Genomic DNA, 17,773 nt, shown 5'->3' on the forward strand with positions numbered 1-17,773 from the left:
TGCAAACACTCTCAGTCCAGCTGGAGATGGAAGTTTATCTTCCCACCCCACCCTCCAAAGGAAGGGGCACTAAAGAGGTCGCAGAATCCAAAACTCTGGCTTCTAGTGACATCCTCTCTCCTCCCGCCCCTCCCCCCTTCAGCAAATCAGTCACATTCAACAGAGGCATGCTCTGGCAGTAGTTGTCCCTCAGTCCTTAGGTCATTGGTGAAAGCAATACGCTACGGGGGAATAATATATACAGCAGGTCCAGCCAGGTTCCAATCTTCCCCGGGTAAAGACACGCAAGGGATGGGGGGGATACAGATTTGTGGAAGCGGTTGAACTCTTCATTTGCACCTCACTCTGGGTGAAGGAGGGTGTCTAGGCTGCTGATTGTAAATCCATCCAGTTCAGAGCCTTTAAACTGAGCTGCAGAAGTGTGCGGCGCAGGGAGTGTCCTAAGGGTTAATGATTGGGTGGGAAGAGTTGATGGCCTGTGCAGAAATTTGCCAGGACACCTTTCATAGGCGAGAGGCTGCTGCGGTTCTGCACAGGAAGCAATTTTTATTATTGTGGGAGCATCTCGGGCCAATAGCCTTGAATGTGCTGAGAGCTAAATTGCTAGAAAACTAGGGCAAGTTCTGGAAGTCGATGAAAGCGCTCTCTCTGCCTGGAGGCTAATCCTATAGCCTCAAGAATCAGAGCTGCATTTGCTATGTACTGTTACAAGCTCTTAAATTGCCTTGTGCATCCAAATGGAGAAAAAACCGACTTACCCTGGTCATCTGGGCCATCTTCTCTTTGGGTCTCGAATCTGGAAAGTGTTGCTGGGGCGTTGCCTAAACAACGCACATTCCATTTCCATCTGCGACTCTTGCAAAGAATTGATCTCCAGTCTCTTCGCTGCCGAGGTCAGCTGGAGAGGTCCTTGGATGTAAATCATTGGTGGAACGTGGAGACGTTGGCTGCCAGAGACAGAGAACTCTTCACTCTGGAATTTGCACTCCTTGTGGTTCTGACCATTTTTGTTCTTTCAGATGTAATACAATTGGTGTTGCCACTTCTGGTAATATTTGATGCATTTCTTAAAGTGACAGCCCCTGGAGTCAGGTGACTTACAGAACATCTCAACCTTTTTTTTTTTTTTTTTAAATTAAAAGTCTTTTAGTCCCCTCACATTTTCAGGTTCCTCTCTGCAACCGTAACCCAAAGGCTCAGCCACCAAAAGACAAATGAAAAGAAATCCTGCATTTATTGTCTTCCCCAATAAAACTCAGGATTTTGATGATGAGACTGATCCGTTTTTGATTGGAGATGGCAGTATGAGGAGTGTAGTAACTGATTGCACTGGGAGTAGTGGTTTGGGGGGTATTTAGTCAGAGCCAGCCCAAGGTACGGGCTGACCGGGCTACCGCCCAGGGTGCCCCATTGTAGAGAGCACCACCTGGGGGCGGGGTCGCGCATGCTCCAGGCGCCTAGGGCGCACAAATGACTCGGGCCAGCCCTATATTTAGTTGAGATGTCAATATTCAGAAGTGCCTTCTTTCATTGTCTATGTCAGGGGTCAGTAACATACAGTACACATGCCATAAGTGGCATGCGGGGCTGGCGGCTGCCCCATGTGCCACGTCTGGAGCCTGGTTGTGGTGAGGCTGTCCCTGCTGGGGCAGCCTCCCCACGGCCCCAGTTCCTGCTCTGCAGCAGCCACACGGCCTAGCACTGTGTAGCAGGATCGGCCAGGCCGGAGAAGACTCTCCCCCCCTGTGGGATCACAGTTAACTGATTAACATTCTCTTTAACTGGTTAACTTTTTAACCAGATTTTACATCATTAGTCTTGACACAGTTGGAATGCTGAGACCTTGCTGCTCATTGGAAGAGGTAACTAAAATGCAGGGACAATTTCTGGGGATAGGGTCAAAAGTAGGGCTGGTCTAAAGTTCCGTGAAAACGTTTTTTCGATTAAATTGAATTTGACACGTCTTACAAAAAGTGAAGTCAGTGAGGGTAGTGAAATGATTCTCATGAGAGAACAACCCAGGATGTCCTGATGGTCTTTAAAGACTTGTTGGATGATCTCTTGAGGTGCTGAATCCTCTCTCCTTGACCTCAGTGTGAATCGAGTTCTCGCAGCACCTCAGGGAACACCAGGCAGTATGGCCGACTCACTAACAAAATAGAAACAATTATTCTAAAGAGTCTGCTGCTACTTTAGCTCTCAAAGGCCTCTATAGAGTTTGTGCTTATTGTTGACAGGCTGTGGTGTTGGCATTAAAGAATCCCACCAGAACCAGCGTGTTGACCAATATGGTGAAATGGATCTCATGCAGATGTTACTCATTAACAACTGGGAGAAAGTTAGGGAGTTGCTTTGTAACAAGATGAAGTCCATGGAGCTGAGATGCTAATAAATGTTTTGTGTAATATAAGTCCTAAAAGAGATGCTCTAGCTCAAACCAAGTTATGGCCTTGAAAGAATAACTGGGTGAAATTATATGGCCTGTGCGTTATGCAGAAGGTCCCACTAGATCAGTGTTTCTCAACCAGTGGTACGAGTACCCGTAGGGGTACTCAAGAAGTCTGGAGGGTACATCAACACAACTGAAGTTTGGAGAGAACTGAATTTTTGTTTAAAGTTTGACAGCACTTGATTATTTTTGTACTTTTTACACCCAAAAATTTCATCGCCCACTCGGCTACGATTAAGTTGTTTAAACAAGTGTGTTGCAATGGTAGAAAATAATTGTGTGTCTGAAAACTGTAGGTTCTGGGGATACTCGTAACTTTTTTAAAGGGGTACATTATAAAAAAAAAGGTTGAGAAACACTGGACTAGATGATCACAATGGACCCTTTGTGTCTTAAACTCAATCAGCCTATGAATGCAAACTGGTTTTTTCTCTTGCTATTTATGCTCTGATTTAAAAAGTAAGTCTTTTTTTTTATGATGTACTATGACTTTTTTGTCTTTGTATTTAGTTGTAACGTTGGGGTGGGGAGTTATACACAGTGTAATTGTTTTTCTGTGGATTCTAATACCGATTCTTGGCCGTGAGCCATTAGCGCAAACTAACGGTTTTCTCTGGGACTGACCTAATTTTACAAATGTTGCATCATTTGGTAATATATGTTGCTTGTATGAGACAGCTGGTGCTCCCCTTCCTCTCGGGAGTAGAGGAATTGACCGTGAATTCACCAGCCGTGTAAGTGAGGGAAACGGGTTCATTTGCAGAACTGGCTCTCTTTCAAGGGAGTCTGGTATTTCTGATGCATCCAGCAGTAGGCTTGCTGTGTGCTGGCTACATCCACAGGGAAAGTTGCAATTAAAACTTGTATCCACCTGCTTATGTCGAGGGTCACTTGAACTGGCAAGAACTTTTAATTCATGTCTCTGTGTGATCCTAGACACTAACTCTTGGACAGGTCGTCTCTGTGCCATCCCTGCCTTCACTCCTCCAGCCTCCCAAAAAACCTCCCTCCAAACAATGTTCACATTCCTGCTATCAGTGCGATTCTCATGGCTAGAATTAAAGCTGAATGGGGATTTCTGTTACAAATCCTTCTGCTAGGTTGAAACAGTTCAGTTAGGGGGAAAGGTTTGATTTTTTTGTTTGGCTTTTTTGTTAAAGTAGCATCCAGATTTAAGCGCTGGAGCAAAAATAGGAATTTTGTCTCTTGAAATCTGGCTGGCAATGTGGTAAACTGCCTATAGAATTGAACAGTTGTTCCGTCTGTGGGAGGGGAACAAAACATTTCTGAAGCCAGACACAAATGAAATGTTATCTTTGCAGTCCCAGAAACATCCTGGTTTTTGCAAGGATGGGTGGGGGTGGGGGGGGGGGCTGAGAGAGTGTCTGGTAGTAGGACAATATGGGTCTTTGTCCACCTCTAGGGGCAGGCCCATATAAGAGGATAACATATGTACTGCACTTGCCAGCTACATGAATTAGCCACTATCACTTGTGCTACAGCTAAGGGTGCTAAAATGTGTTTATTTTGGTAAACGTGTAGCTGCTGAAATGTTCAGAGGTTACACATTTACATGCCGGGGGAGGCTCTGGGGGAGTCAGTGCTTGCAGGGAGCCAGCTTATCCTGTGCATAATGGCTCCTACCTCCCTTCCGCGCCCCCCCCCCCTCCCCCAGGTGCTTCCTCTGATAGATGGGGGGCGGGGGAGGGGGGGAAGAGGTGGGAGGACTGTATGTAACCCTGAAGGTTAACTGATGAGCCCAGGATCATCGGTTAACTGTTTGCATGTTTACACTATCACATCCCTAATACAAACTTGCGCTTTGAATGCGGGAGGTCTTGGGTTCAAATCCTTGCTGGCAGCTAAAGCAGGATCGATTACATGGGGACTAGCTAAATGAGTGTTGTAACTGGGCGCACCAAGATGAGTCAACAAAACTTAATGGTGCTACAGCGTGAATTGCTTTTGTAAGTCTGAGCCACAGCCTAACGGTAATGGAACATGGGTGGTTGTATTAGAAACACTGCTGGAACTATTCCCCGGAGCGTACAGGAATATGCTCGTACTCTAGCCTTGTTGCTTTAAGCGACTGACTGGTGTCAGGGAATCTAGTGTGTTGCAAATGCTGTAAAAACAGGTTGTTCTTCTAGCAGTGTTCCAATGCACATGCAGGTGCACATGCCTCTCCTGTCCTCGATCGGAGATTTTCAGTTGTCTGTCTGGTCTACATATGCCTCCTGTGCCGCCTCCTACCATATAATTTCCTATAACCGAACGCTATCCAGACTGTTGGTTCACGTTGCCTTGAGAATAAAGAGTGAACTTTCACTTGTGTGGAGAGCATTTTGCAGGTCTCAAAAGAAAAAACAAATATGGAAGCTTGTTTGAGGAAACATAGCGTGGGAGCTTGTTTCTGAGCTTGTAAACAGCTTCATTGTCCTGCCTCGCACACTTCCTTGCTATGCTGTGTCACCAATGTAAATTTGATCTCTTCCAAGTGACTCGTACAAAAATACAGGAGAGCCTGAAAAGCTATCTGGTGTGTTCCACCCAGCATGTCGTAATCTCCAGCTGAGAGAGCTGGACTAAATTATGCAGCGTAGCTCAATGGTTTTCAGCCCCTCGAACGAACCAAAAGGCAGGAATCAGCAGTTGTTTAAAGGAGGGTGTTAGGAGCCTTTTTCTACACATTTATTACTTCCATCCAAGCACGGAGTGCCCTATCCACTGTCTTTCCACACGGGACAGGGGGTGGTGGGCGAAGGTTCCTGCAGCATGTCTGAGGGTGACCACTTGCAACTGATGGAGCATGGTGTGAAAAGTCAAAAGCCCTTGAAAGCATCTCTAGTTTGAACAGTCATTACCGCCTAATATCTAGTGACAAATTACTTACAGTTGTTAAGAGTCTTGCGTCTATGGCAAAGTGTCTAGTGGCCTGTTGTGGTCAGTGATAACTACTTCCTGAAAGAGCAAAATATGGTTAATATTGGATTGATTTACTCTGCGTCAGTTGTAGCAGACTACGTCAAAAGCAGCCTCAATGCATTCAGCAAAGCTACACAGTCCAAAACTTTCAACAGAGGCAATTTGCCAGTTTTGCAGAACCTGGGTTTAGAGTTTCAAAGTTCCTCTCCGAGGACCTTGGAAGTGGAAGATTGCCACAGTTAAATGGGGCAATGTTTAGTTAAAAGCAGACATTGTAACACAGATTGCATTTTGGCCCATTGAGCTTTTGGTTTAAAAAGATCACATAATAAACTTCAATTCGAATCTCATAGCTTGAAGACCAGAAAAGACCACTTTGACCATCTAGTCCTTTCTAAATCAAACTTGGACAACAATGGGATTATTGTGTGCTGCGTATTCAGTCTTTATACATGGCTGTTGTAAAAAAATGAGGAAAATAAATCTTATTTCTTCTAATGGCTTTTTTGTTTTGTTTTTCAGGACCAGGAAGAAAATAAAGGAGCCACCAGCTGGCCTGAGTTTTACATTGATCAGCTAAGTTCAATGGCTGCTGTAAGTATTTTTATAATTTCTTTCTCTGGTACATGCAGAATAAACAAGTGTTTGAAATGTAGTTATGATGTAATCAACCGTTAGGCTTCAGAATATGATTACTGTCCTCGAATCCATGCTAAATTCTGCCTCCTTTTCCACTCAGTACGTTTCCTGCCTCCGGTCTGTGTGAGTGTTAACAAAGGAGTATGTATGCACACGCATGCACATAGAGAAAGTAGCCGAATGTCCTAGCACACTGTGCAACATGCAGTTTGATTTGTGTTCCCCCTTATGTCAGGTTACTCATAGAAATGTAAGGTTGGAAGGGACCTCAAGAAGCCGGTCCTGAAGCAGGACCAAGTAAACTTAAGAGTATCTCTAAGATGTTTGTCCAACCTGTTCTTAAAAACCTCCAGAAACGGGAATTCTATTACCTTTCTTGGGAGCTTATTCCAGAGTTGGGTACCCTTAAGGTATGTCTAGACTACATCCTTTTTTTTGATAAAGGGATGTAAATTAGACATATTGAATGTGAAAATGAAGCTGGATTTGAATTTCCTGCACTTCATTTGCATAATGGCGGCCGCTGCTTTTTTTCGAAATGGGGCTTTTTCGAAGAAGAAAAGCTCGGCAGTTTAGATGGGGCATTTTTGACAGAAATGCCCCCTTTCAAAAGATCCTGTACTCATTTTTTGAGGTACAGGATCTTTCAAATGGGGCATTTCTTTCGAAAATGCCCCGTCTAAACTGCCTTTTTTTTAAAAAAAGCCCCATTTCAAAATGAAGTGGCAGCCGCCATTATGCAAATGCAGCATGGGACATTTAAATCCCCATTTCATTTGCACTTTAGATGCATCTAATTTTACATCCCTTTATCAAAAAAGGGGTGTAGTTTAGACGTACCCTTATAGAGAGATGTTCCTTTGATGTAATCTACGTTTCCCTTCTTGCCAACAAAGTCCTTTCTTGTCCTGTGTTCAGTGGACGTGAAGAGCAATTGGGCACCGTCCTCTTTAACAGCCCTTAACTTATTTGAAGACTTATCAGGTCTCCCCTCAGTCGTCTTTTGTCAGAGCTAATCATGTCTGCCAGAGAACAGATTTTAAAAATCTTTATCATTAATATTGTTTCCTCTGGAGACTCTCCAGTGTATCCACAACTTTTGTAGCACCCAGAATTGGATGCAGGACTTGTGCTGAAACCTACAATTGCCAAGTAGAGTGAGACATTTTGCTCCCATCTCTTACATATGACACTCCTATTAAATCACCACAAATGATTTTAGCCTTTTTCACAACTGCCTCACATTATCTCCTATTCAATCTGTGATCCGCTCTAATCTCCAGATCCTTTTCAGCAGTACTACTGCCAAGCCACTTCTTCCCATTTTGTTGTTGCTGTCATGTCAGGCTGAGCTGTGAGTCTGCTACAGTAATTCAACTGAAGATGAACAATGCTTCTGTGTAGTTTTGCTGCATTTTTCAAAGGAACCTGAGTGAATTCCAGTGAGCACTAGATGCCTGACTCCTTTATTTTCCTTTGAAAATTCCAGCCCCAGTGTCAATTCAGTATCTTTTTTTTTTTTTTTTTTTTTTTTTTTCAACAAATCTGGATCCCTGCTTAACTTTGTTACTGACACCTCCTGTGTTTGGCCCTGACAGGCACTGTATTATGCTGTAGGGTGCTTGGTAGGTGAATCCTATCTACTATGGACGGAAACATTTTTCAAGGCTAAGGACTTTGCATTGTGATGCAATTAAGCATTCTATACATACACTGTAATTGCACCTCCCCAACGTGCATTCAGGCAGGAGAGTATTTCTGGATATAAAACTATTATTGCTACAGTCACTTAGCACAGCATTATGCAAGACAAAAATCCAGATGTGAACCTTGCCATGAGCACTTGCAAACTGATCACACAAGAACACTTTGAGACACCATCATGCACTTGCTTTAAATGTTGCTTGGCATTTCAAAGTCTCTTGCCCTTTCTTTTTTCCCTTTCTTCCAGTATCAAAATTCTTTCTTCAAGCACATTCTGTGTCCTTTAATTGCTGCTACACCTAGGGATGTTATGAAATGAGTAATCAGCTAATCATGTCGTCAATAGAATTTCTATTGACCACACTGTTGGTCAATCATTTAACCAGCGCATCTCATTTAACCGCCTCTTCTCCCCCCCCCCCCCCCCCCCCCGGTCTTCCCTCTAGTCTCTGGTGGCTTGGGGGTCCCTCGGCACGTGCCTGCCCACCATGCACATCCCGAAGCTGGGAGAGGAAGCCAACCCCGGGTGGCTGACCGGGCTCCGGGAAGGCGGCACTGGTTCAGCAGTGGGGCACTTGACCTGCCTATTGGCGCCTGCAGCCCCACAGAGCGAAGCCAAAGCCATTTTGGGGCAAGGGCTCCTCCCTGGTGGGGGCTGCGCATTGGCTGCCTGACGCGTCGGGTAGCAGCAGCCAGGCACTGCGCAGATGGGGCAGGGGACAGGCAGAGCCCAGCCGGGAATCACAGGGTCAGGGCGGGCAGACAGTGGAGGCTGGGCCACAACACAAGTGCTGCCTGTACCCGCAGAACCCTGCTCGCCTTGCTCTGCCCATTTGGATTGTGGCATGCCCAGGCCAAGCCACGTAGCGCCCGCCTGGGACAAAGCCCTGGCGACGGACAAGCTCCAGGCCTTGTCCCTGAGCCCGGTGGGTGCACAGCCTGGGCTCACTCCAGCCAAGCAACGAGCCCAGCCACGCCAGCTCAGCTGCCGGAGCCTCCTCCCCGGTGCCCACAGGGCGCGGCCGGGCTTCCCAAGCAGCTAGCCTGGCCAGAGGTGCTGCCCCTGCCTGCCTAGCCCACACGGAGCCCTGAGCACCGCCAGCCCAGCCTAGAGCTCCGCACAGCGCCGCCGGCAGCATCGGCTCGTCTCGCCACAGGAGACTCCGCCGCCAGGCCACCCAGTGCAGTGAGCTGGCATCTCCCTGAGCCCAGCCTGGGAACACTGAGCTCACCTGGCTGCTATGCTCTGCCTGCCCGGGCTTCAGTCCTCGGCTCCTGGCCCAGCCCCAGCGGCTCTGGCCCCTTCCCCGTCTACCATGCGTGACCTGGCCTCCTGGGAAAGCAGTGCCAGCCTGGCGCATGGGACGGGCAGAGAGTGGAGCCGCGCCCTGAGCAGCTGGCTCAGACCAGGCCCTTGCGGTGGGAGGTGGGCAGAATGGAAGTAGCGTAGTCGAGTACTCGACTGACGACCCAATAAACCTAGACTTATCGGGTAGACGAGCACTCGACTACTCTCACATCCCTAGCTATACAGTGGGTAGGCCGTGCGACTAGCCAGAGGGGCAGCACTTAATTGCTCACACTGCTGAGCAAATCACTTCACCCGAAAATCAGTATGGAAGGGCAGAAGCAAAGATCTTGAAGAATTCGACGTTCAAGACGATTAGCAGTCAAAGGCCTGATTGGACACCCTTGGAAATCCTGCCTGTCTTAGCTTTGTAGCTCTTGCCACATGACAGGGAAAGCTCTAGTTAACTTGGCATTCTGATCTCCTGCTGTTGGTTCATGCTCAAAAACTTTGGGTTTTTTTGAACTGACACTCTCTGGCGTGAGCTCAGAGGCAATATATTTTCTTCTGGTCAGTGGCTGTTCAATTATGGGAGTGTTTATAAGATCAGTCTCTGCTCCACTAACTCGGAATGAATGAACTCTCCTCCCATTTGGTATGTAGCCATGGGACAGGCTGAGGACTGCAGCAATACCATGGGTAGCCAGTGGCTTGGGGGGCAGTCGGCTAGCTCAGGGTGTGGGAGCTGGAGAGGCAGGGAAACAGGTGGGCTGGAGGAGATGCACAGAAACTTGGGGTGTAGTTGGAGGGAAGGTCTTTGTGAAGAAGCTGGGAGTAGCCAAGTGTGGCGCCGAGTTTTTGTGATCAAAGCTTGTCAGTGCTTCGGGAGCTTGGCAGTGCCTTTGATCTCCTGGCAGGGTGGACAAATCATGAAAGGGATGTGCCGGAAGAAAGGAATGAAAGTAGCTTTTTGCTTTTATTGGCATCTCAAAGCCCTGAATTTGTCTTTCCCTCTTTGGCTTCACCTCTGCTCTGTTGTCCCAGCCATGAGGCAAGCCTCCCGGGCAGCTTTCCCGAAGGGCAGCTAGCTACCCTATGGTACCGTCGGCAGAGACGCGTGGCAGAGACCGTTATGATCGGTGGAGGCCTGATCTTGCCGCCTGTGCTCACCTCGAATGCCCCAGTCCCGGGCGACTAGCACCGCTGATTTCCCAGGGGCCGCTCAGAGAAACGTTCACCTCTGGGAAGGGTGGCAGAGCTGGGTCTGTCAGGATTGCAACGGAAGAAGTGTCTGTTCAAGCAACAGATTATTCGGATGGTCCAAGTGGCGCAGTGCCATGTATGTATGCCACTTGTGCCGACTATTGGTTTCTAGTCACTGTAACATGCCCTGCTTTCTGGGCAGCCAGCGTCTGACCTAGTGACTCCAGCAGGAGCAAATGCCCAACACCGGCAGCTGCCGTTAGTCCAGCCTGTAAAATTACCCAGTGGCTCAGGGAGCTGTTAACACCCATCTCCACTCAGGCTGTGTAGGAGAGCTCGGCGAGGAGCGTAGTGAATACACCCTCTAGGGCTGTCTGGGCCTTCTGTGGCACCTGCACAGTCACAGGATTGTTGTGTGTGGATCTTCCTCTAAAGCAACCACCCGCCATGCTGTAGAGTCCTCTTGGGCGCCCCTGCCCTTCTGTACAGGGACAGTGGAGGGGCTGATGTGATGTGGAGGGTCTTATACCAGTTCCCTCGGCGTCTAGATTAATGTCCTCCTAAATGCTTAAAGAATTGCTCTGCTACTAATCCTGCCCAGGCAGCATGGCGCACATCCATCTCTCTGTGGAATGGAGCTTGTCGGTCAGGGTGTTCTGTTACAAGATACCGGGATTGTGTTGTATTGTGTATTTATTTCGGCCCCTTGGAAAGCTGCTGACTCCCAAAGGCCAACCTGCTGATTGGTCCCTAAACTTTCATTAAGTTTCTTCTAGCCCTCACAGAGCTAGCGTCCCAAGTAGGAATCAGCACCGCGAGGTCTGTATGAGCGTGCAGACCGGCAGCCGGAAACAATAGATCTCAGCTGCACAAACTGCTCCCTTTGTGTCTTTGGTGTGTTGATCCCAATGGTAACCCAAAAGACAGCATGCACTACTTCACTGCTGGACAGTCATCTCTCATCTTCATAAAGATAAGGGCTGGAAGAGACCTCAGGAGGTCATCTAGCCAAACCCCTCTTGAGAGCAGGACCTATCCCAGCCAGGGTTTTGTCAAGATGGGCCTTAAAAACCTCTAGGGATGGAGATTCCACCCCCTCCCAGGTAACCCATTCCTGTACTTCACCACCCTCCTAGTGAAATAGTTTTTTCATAATGTCCAACTTAGACCTCCCGCACTGAAACTTGAGACTATTGCTCCTTGTTCCGCCATCTACTGAGAACCCTCTTTGGAACCCCCAGGAAGTTGAAGGCTGCTATCAAAGCCCCCCTCATTCTTTTCTTCTGTAGACTGAATAAGCACATATCGTACAGCCTCCCCTCAGAGGTCATGTGCTCCAGCCCCTAATCATTTTGATTGTGCTCCTCTGGACTCTCTACAATTTGTTCACAACCTTTCTGTAGTAGGGAGCCCAAAACTGGACAGGATACTTCAGATATGTCCTCTCTAATGCCAAAGAGAGGGAAATAATCACTTCCCTAGATCTTCTGGCAATGCTTCTATTAATGCAGCCCGAGATGCTGTTAGCCTTCTTGGGAATAAGGGCACACGGACTCATATCCAGCTTCTCATCCGCTGTAATCCCCAGGGCTTTTTCTGCAGAACTGCCACTTAGCCAGTCGGTCCCCAGCCTGTAGCAATGCAGTGAGTCTTATGTTCCAAGTGCAGGACTCGGCACTTGTCCTTGTTGAACCTCATCAGCAGGGCTCGACAAATTATAGAAAACCCTACTTGCCAGACCAAAAAAGGTCTCGCCACCCCCACTGCGCAGGACGGCATGTTTGCTTCTGTGACGGGGCGGGTCTGCTCCGCAATGGTGAGGACGACTTGCCCCCCACTTCAACGGCGCCGACCCCGGTGCTGCACGGGGAGCACGGCGTTCTGACAGTGGTCTGCGCTGCTTGCTCCCGTGTGGCTGCCCAGCTGAGCGACGTGCCGGGGGACCGAGTCCTGGGACAGGAGCCAGAAGCAGGAGCGGGGCTGCATGTGGGCTTAGGGTGGGGCCAGATTGTGCGTGCATCCCTGACACCCGGGGGAGAGGCGCGGGCGCAAGACAGCGCCACATTTGAAAGGAGAGCAGAAGAGAGGAGGGAGGAGACGGAGGAGAGTAACAGAGGGAGAGGGGAGAACAGAGAAGTGAGCTAGAAGACGGTGGAGGAGTGAAGGGTGAGAGCGGAGGGGGATGGGAGTCGGAGGAGGTCAGAGAAGGCAGGAGGGAGACGGGGAGTGGAGCAGAGAGCAGAGCGTGGGGGCAGAGGATGTGAAAGGGGAAGCGGAAATAGGAAGTAGCCCAGAGCGGAGACACTAAGGAGCCCTGTCCTGGGCTGCTTCCTACCTCCGCTTCTCCTTTCACGTCCTCTGCCCTTGTGCTCTGCTGTCTGCTCCACTCCCCGTCTCCCTCCTGCCTTCTGACCTCCTCCGTTCTCACCCTTCAGTCCTCCACCCACTGTCGTCTTCTAGCTCACTCATCTGTTCTCCCCTCTTCCCTCTGCCTTCCTCTGCTACTCTCCTTTTGAATGTGGTGCTCCCTTGCACCGGCACCTCTCCCCCTGACGTCAGGGACGCACGCACTCTCTGGCCCCGTCCTACGCCCGCGTGTGGCCCCACATGAGGCCCCTCTCCCACTTCTGGCTCCTGTCCCAGGACTTGGCCACCCCTGCACGCTGCTCAGCTGGGTGGCTGCACGGGATCAAGCGGCGCAGACCACTGTCAGAATGCCGCACTGCCTGTGCAGCACGGGGGTCGGCGCTGTTGAAGTGCGGGGCGGATTGCCCTCGCTGCTGCAGGGCGGCTCCACCTCGTCACAGTTCGCCAGCTGCCAAAATCTACTCGTCGTGGATAAATGGATTTGTCAAGCCCTGCTCATCAGATTTCTTTTGCCCCAGTCCTCCCAATTTGTTTAGTTCACTCTAGACCCTCTCCCTACCTTTTACTATATCTACCTCTTCTCCCACCCCTCCTCCTCCAGTTTAATGTCATCCATGAACTTGCTGTCATCCATGAAGGTGCCATTCATCCTCTCGTCCGGATCATTCATGAAGATGCTGAACAAAACCAGTCCCAGGACTGGCCCTTGGAGCACTCTGCTTGATGCCAGCTGTCATCTAGGGACGAGCCATTGGTCGCTATCGATTGAGCCCGATGCTCTAGCCAGCTTTCTATCCACCTCACCATCCATTCATCTGCCATACTTGTTCAAGTTGCTGGCAAAAATACTGTGGGCGACCATATCGAAAGCTTTGCTAAAGTATATCTTATTCACTGCTTTCCCCATATCCACAGAGCCAGTTACCTCTTCATATTGATTGCTCCTGGTCACCTTCTCTCCTCCAAGCGTTTCAAAATGGATTCCTTGAGGACCTGCTCCATGATTTTTTTTTCTAGGGACTGAGGTGAGGCTGACTGGTCTGTAGTTCCCTGGATTCTCCTCCTTCCCTTTTTTACAGAACACTTAGAGCACTACATTTGTCTTTTTGTAATCGTCCAGGACTTCCCCGATGGACATGAACTTTCAAAGATAACGGCCAATGGCTCTCCAATCTCCTCATCCAACTCCTGCAGCACCTTTGGATGCATTAGATCTGACCCCACGGATTTCTTGTTCTTTTACTACTTCCCCTTATTGTGCTGCCCAGTGCAGCAGTCTGGGAGCTGACCTTGTCTGTGAAGAGGAGACCAAAAAAGCATCGAGTACTTCAGCTTTTCCCACATCCCCTGTTACTAGGATGCCTTTCCAATTCAGGAAGGGTCCCCCACTTTCCCTGACCTGTTTCTTGTTGCTAGACACCCTTCTTGTTATCCTTCGCATCCTTGGCTAGCTGCAACTCCAGTTGCACGTTGGCCATTCTGGTTATACCCCGCCTGTTCAAGCCGTACTCTGATGTTGAACCATTGCCGTCAGAGGATCTGGAGCAGCTGCTGCTGTCAAGCCTGGCTGGAGTGGAGAGGTGAGGTCAAGTTACCTATGCACGTGTTCACCCAGATCTACCGGTGAAAGTCTACACTGATCCCCACACATTCCTAGCTGTCTAGAACTCCAGCTGTGTCTAGGGTTGCCAGGTGTCCGGTATTGACCCGGACAGTCCGGTATTTTTGCCTCCTGTCCGGTAAAAAATTCAGAAAATACCGGACACCTAAAATGTCCGGTATGTTCTGGTTTTTACTGGACAGGAGGTAAAAATGCCAGACACCTGGCAATCGTACATCACACTCAGCAACTGGGCCCAACCCCCAGGCTCCCTCCCCTCCCCCGCCCCAGGTTCCCGACACACCCCTCCGCCTCCCGACCCTCTGCTTACTTGGTTCTGCAGGGAAGCTGCGTTCTGGCTTGGTCAAGAAAACAAAATGGCTGCCGGCAAAAAAGCCTAAAGACCAAGGGGAAGCAATGCCTTCCCTGGGTCTTAGTGCTCAACCGTTTCCGTGTTCCTATCCCTATTCTGACCCTGCACGCATTCTGAAAGGGGCCATGCAGTTTTATTTTTTAATTTTTTTTCTTAACTCAGTCTTTTTTTTCTCAACAACTTTGGTCTCCCTCCCTTCCCCCCGCCCCCACCAGAATTTTTTCCCTGGTGTTTTTTTTGGGGGAGGAGAGGGTGGGGGGGGCATGTTTGTTTTTTTTGGTTAAACCATCTGGCAACCCTAGCTGTGTCCTGCCCTGTTAGCTCACGCTATGGCTTCGCCTGGCACTTCCACAGAACGGCCAGGCAGGCTCCGTTCCCACCCCATGGCCTGGTGAAACAGGACAATGCGCTGGCTGTATTAATCTTCCCGAAAGTCTATGTGAACCTGCTGCACAGTTCACGGGTTCTTGATTGTTTCTGTGTCTACTGACTAATGTACAAACTCCCTGCTGCATCAGCATTTCCTCCCTTCCGGCCTCATGAGTGTCCTCAGAAATGTTGGGAAATCAAGTCTTTGTCGTTGCTCCGTGTTGGCCCTATTCAACTTCTGATGTTGTAATAATGGGAGTTTTCCCATTGCCTCGCGCGAGGGCAGGGTGAAGGCTGTGTGCTCCAACCTAGATCGGAGAGAGGCAGGCCCCTCTCAGGCAGGACTTCCTTGATGTGCTCGCTTTAAAGCCACCACACGGTGGTGTCTGTGGTGTCCCTCTGGGTCTGAGAGCGCCTTTGGGCCCTGTTTTGGTGACAGCCTGGCTGAACAGTGGGCAACTTGGTTGCTCTTTGAGAGTTAGCCAGGGCTGGTGCTCCTCAATATGTGGAATTTTCCCCCTTTCCCGGAGTAAATGAGAATTCTCAACAAGCCACAGTCTCCCCTGGATGAAAATCCCTTTCTCTCCCTGCTGAAACGGGCAAATGCCTGGATTTGTTCCTGAGTTGCTGCCAGTCGGACACGCCTCAGTCGCTTTGCCTGTGTATTTGATTTTTTTTTCCCCACAGCTCAATAAGCCTCGTGTGGATAAACCATGGATTGGTGTTCCTCAGATATGGGCACTGGGCTATGGGGTCAGAAATGCCTCAGTAGTCTTTGGCCTGGGGTCGATCATAGAATCAATCCTAGAACTGGAAGGGACCTCCAGAGGTCATGGAATCCAGTCCCCCTGCCCTAATGGCAGGACCCAGTACCGTTCTAGACCAGCCATGGCCAACCCGCATGTGGCTCTTGCCCCCCAGAAGCGTGGCTCGCGAAACCACTCCTGCGCGCCCCCCCAAAGGCCCCCGCTGGCTCCCCCCAGCTTCTAGCTTCCCTGTGCTTACTAGGTCAGAGCTGTGGGGTTTTAAAAATGGCACCCAAGGTGGCGGCTGTCTTAAAGGGGCAGACTCCTTTTTTAAAAACATTTTTTACAATTTTTGTGTTTGTTTTTGCTCGACAGTTTTGTTCTGGGGGTGCTTTTTTTCCCTTTGCGATTCTATTGCGGCTCTTCACATTTTTTCTGGCACTGTTTTGGCGCGCACTGTTAAACGGGCTGGCCACCCCAGTCTAGACCCATCCCTGATGTCTGTCTAACCTGCTCTTATACCTCCACTGATGGAGATTCCACAACCTCCTTAGGTAACCTCCTTGTTTAGCCATCCTGACAGCAAATTCTTCCTAATGTCCAACCTAAACTTCCCTTGCTGCAATTTCAAACACCTCAGCTGTGTTGGAGGAGATCAAATGGACCCCACTGAATTTCAGTTGAATTTTACAGTGGATTGCTCTCATGGAGCGGTGACATCATCCATTAGACATTTCTGCAGGGCAGCTTCCTCCTCTGTAGCGTTGTGGTGACAGCTGTCCGATTGCATCACCAAGCAGCAGGGAGCTTGAGCAGAAGCAATAACAATTAAAAAATGCAACCGCCTGGGTTATATTTTTTTTGTTGGTCACCTTTGCTTGGCATCTCCTTGATCTCCATTTCCCTCTGTTTGGAAACACAATCCAGGGGTCCAACGATGGGGACAAGCCAGTGAGTCATGGTGTGGACCAGGGATCGGCAACTTATGGCACATGGCATGCAAGCCGATTTTCACTGGCACGCGAGCCTCCCCGACAGATCTATGCTGACCGTATGTCCCGGAAAGCCAAAAAAGTGACCAAGAAATGGCTCCATGCACTGCTATTGCTCCTTACATAGTATGGCAACCCCCCTCCCCTTCCCTCCCAGAGTGTGTAGGCGGCTCCATTGGAGCTTTGCCGCCAGGCAGACAGGCTGGCTTCTGGTGGCATGCATTTTCTGGACACTCTGCCATCCACTGCCCCACCATTGAGTGCCGCATAGCTCCCTCCCTCCCCCTGCGGGACTGCCTCCGTAAATTGCCAAGTTCGGAATGAAGTTCCTCCTGGCTAGCAGATAGAGGGGGAATCTGAGCTCTTTGGAGCCAAGGGCTGTCTTATTGCTCAGTGCCTGTAGAACACCTGGCACAATAGACTTCTGGTCCCTCCAGATAGAATGAACAGAACAGGTAAGTGCTCTGTCCCCCATCGCCCATTCCTAGCTTCTGTCAAACAGGCTAAGGATGCTATCCCTGCCCATCCTGGCTAATAGCCATGGCTTAACCTATGCTCTATGTACTTATCTGGTTCCTTTTTGAGCCCTTTTATAGTCTTGGTCTTCACAATATCCTCTGGCAAGGAGTTCCACAGGTTGACTGTGTTGTGAAGTACTTCCTTTGTTGTTTTTAAACTTGCTACCCATTAACTTCATTTGGTGCCCCCCTCCTTAGTTATTGAGTTATGGGAAGGCCAAGTCCTCAGTAGCTCTTCTTTATTCACTTTCTCCACTCAAGTCATGATTTTATAGATCCTTATCATAGAATACTAGGACTGGAAGGGACTTCGAGAGGTTGAGTCCAGTCACCTGTCCTCATGGCAGGACCAAATACTCTAGACCAGTGGTCCCCAACGTGGTGCCCGCGGGCGCCATGGTACCCGCCGGGGCATTCTTGGGCACCCGCCGACAACCTGGGCCGGCCCCGCCCCCGGTGCACAGGAGGCGCCGGCCCCAGACGCGCGACACGCACAGGCGCTGGGTGTGCGGCGCTCGGGCGGCCCCAGCCCCGGGGCACATGCGGGCGCTTGGGCACGCGGTGCTCGAGTGGCGCCGGTGCCGGCCCCAGGCGTGTGGC

At 49.7% G+C, this 17,773-nt stretch overlaps 1 protein-coding gene across 2 annotated transcripts in view; it reads left to right on the top strand.

Annotated features, from left to right (window-relative positions):
* Window positions 1-17,773, top strand: part of DAAM1 (dishevelled associated activator of morphogenesis 1) — a 196,050-nt gene that overhangs the window by 121,525 nt on the left and 56,752 nt on the right. For both annotated transcript variants that reach the window (XM_075926322.2, XM_075926324.2), the window contains exon 4: window positions 5,897-5,968. In XM_075926322.2, the coding sequence (XP_075782437.2) occupies window positions 5,897-5,968 (72 nt within the window). The remainder of the gene's footprint in view (window positions 1-5,896; window positions 5,969-17,773) is intronic.

This window comes from Pelodiscus sinensis, chromosome 5 (genome assembly GCF_052426305.1).
Source record: "Pelodiscus sinensis isolate ZL-2025 chromosome 5, ASM5242630v1, whole genome shotgun sequence".
Lineage (NCBI taxonomy): Eukaryota > Metazoa > Chordata > Testudines > Trionychidae > Pelodiscus > Pelodiscus sinensis.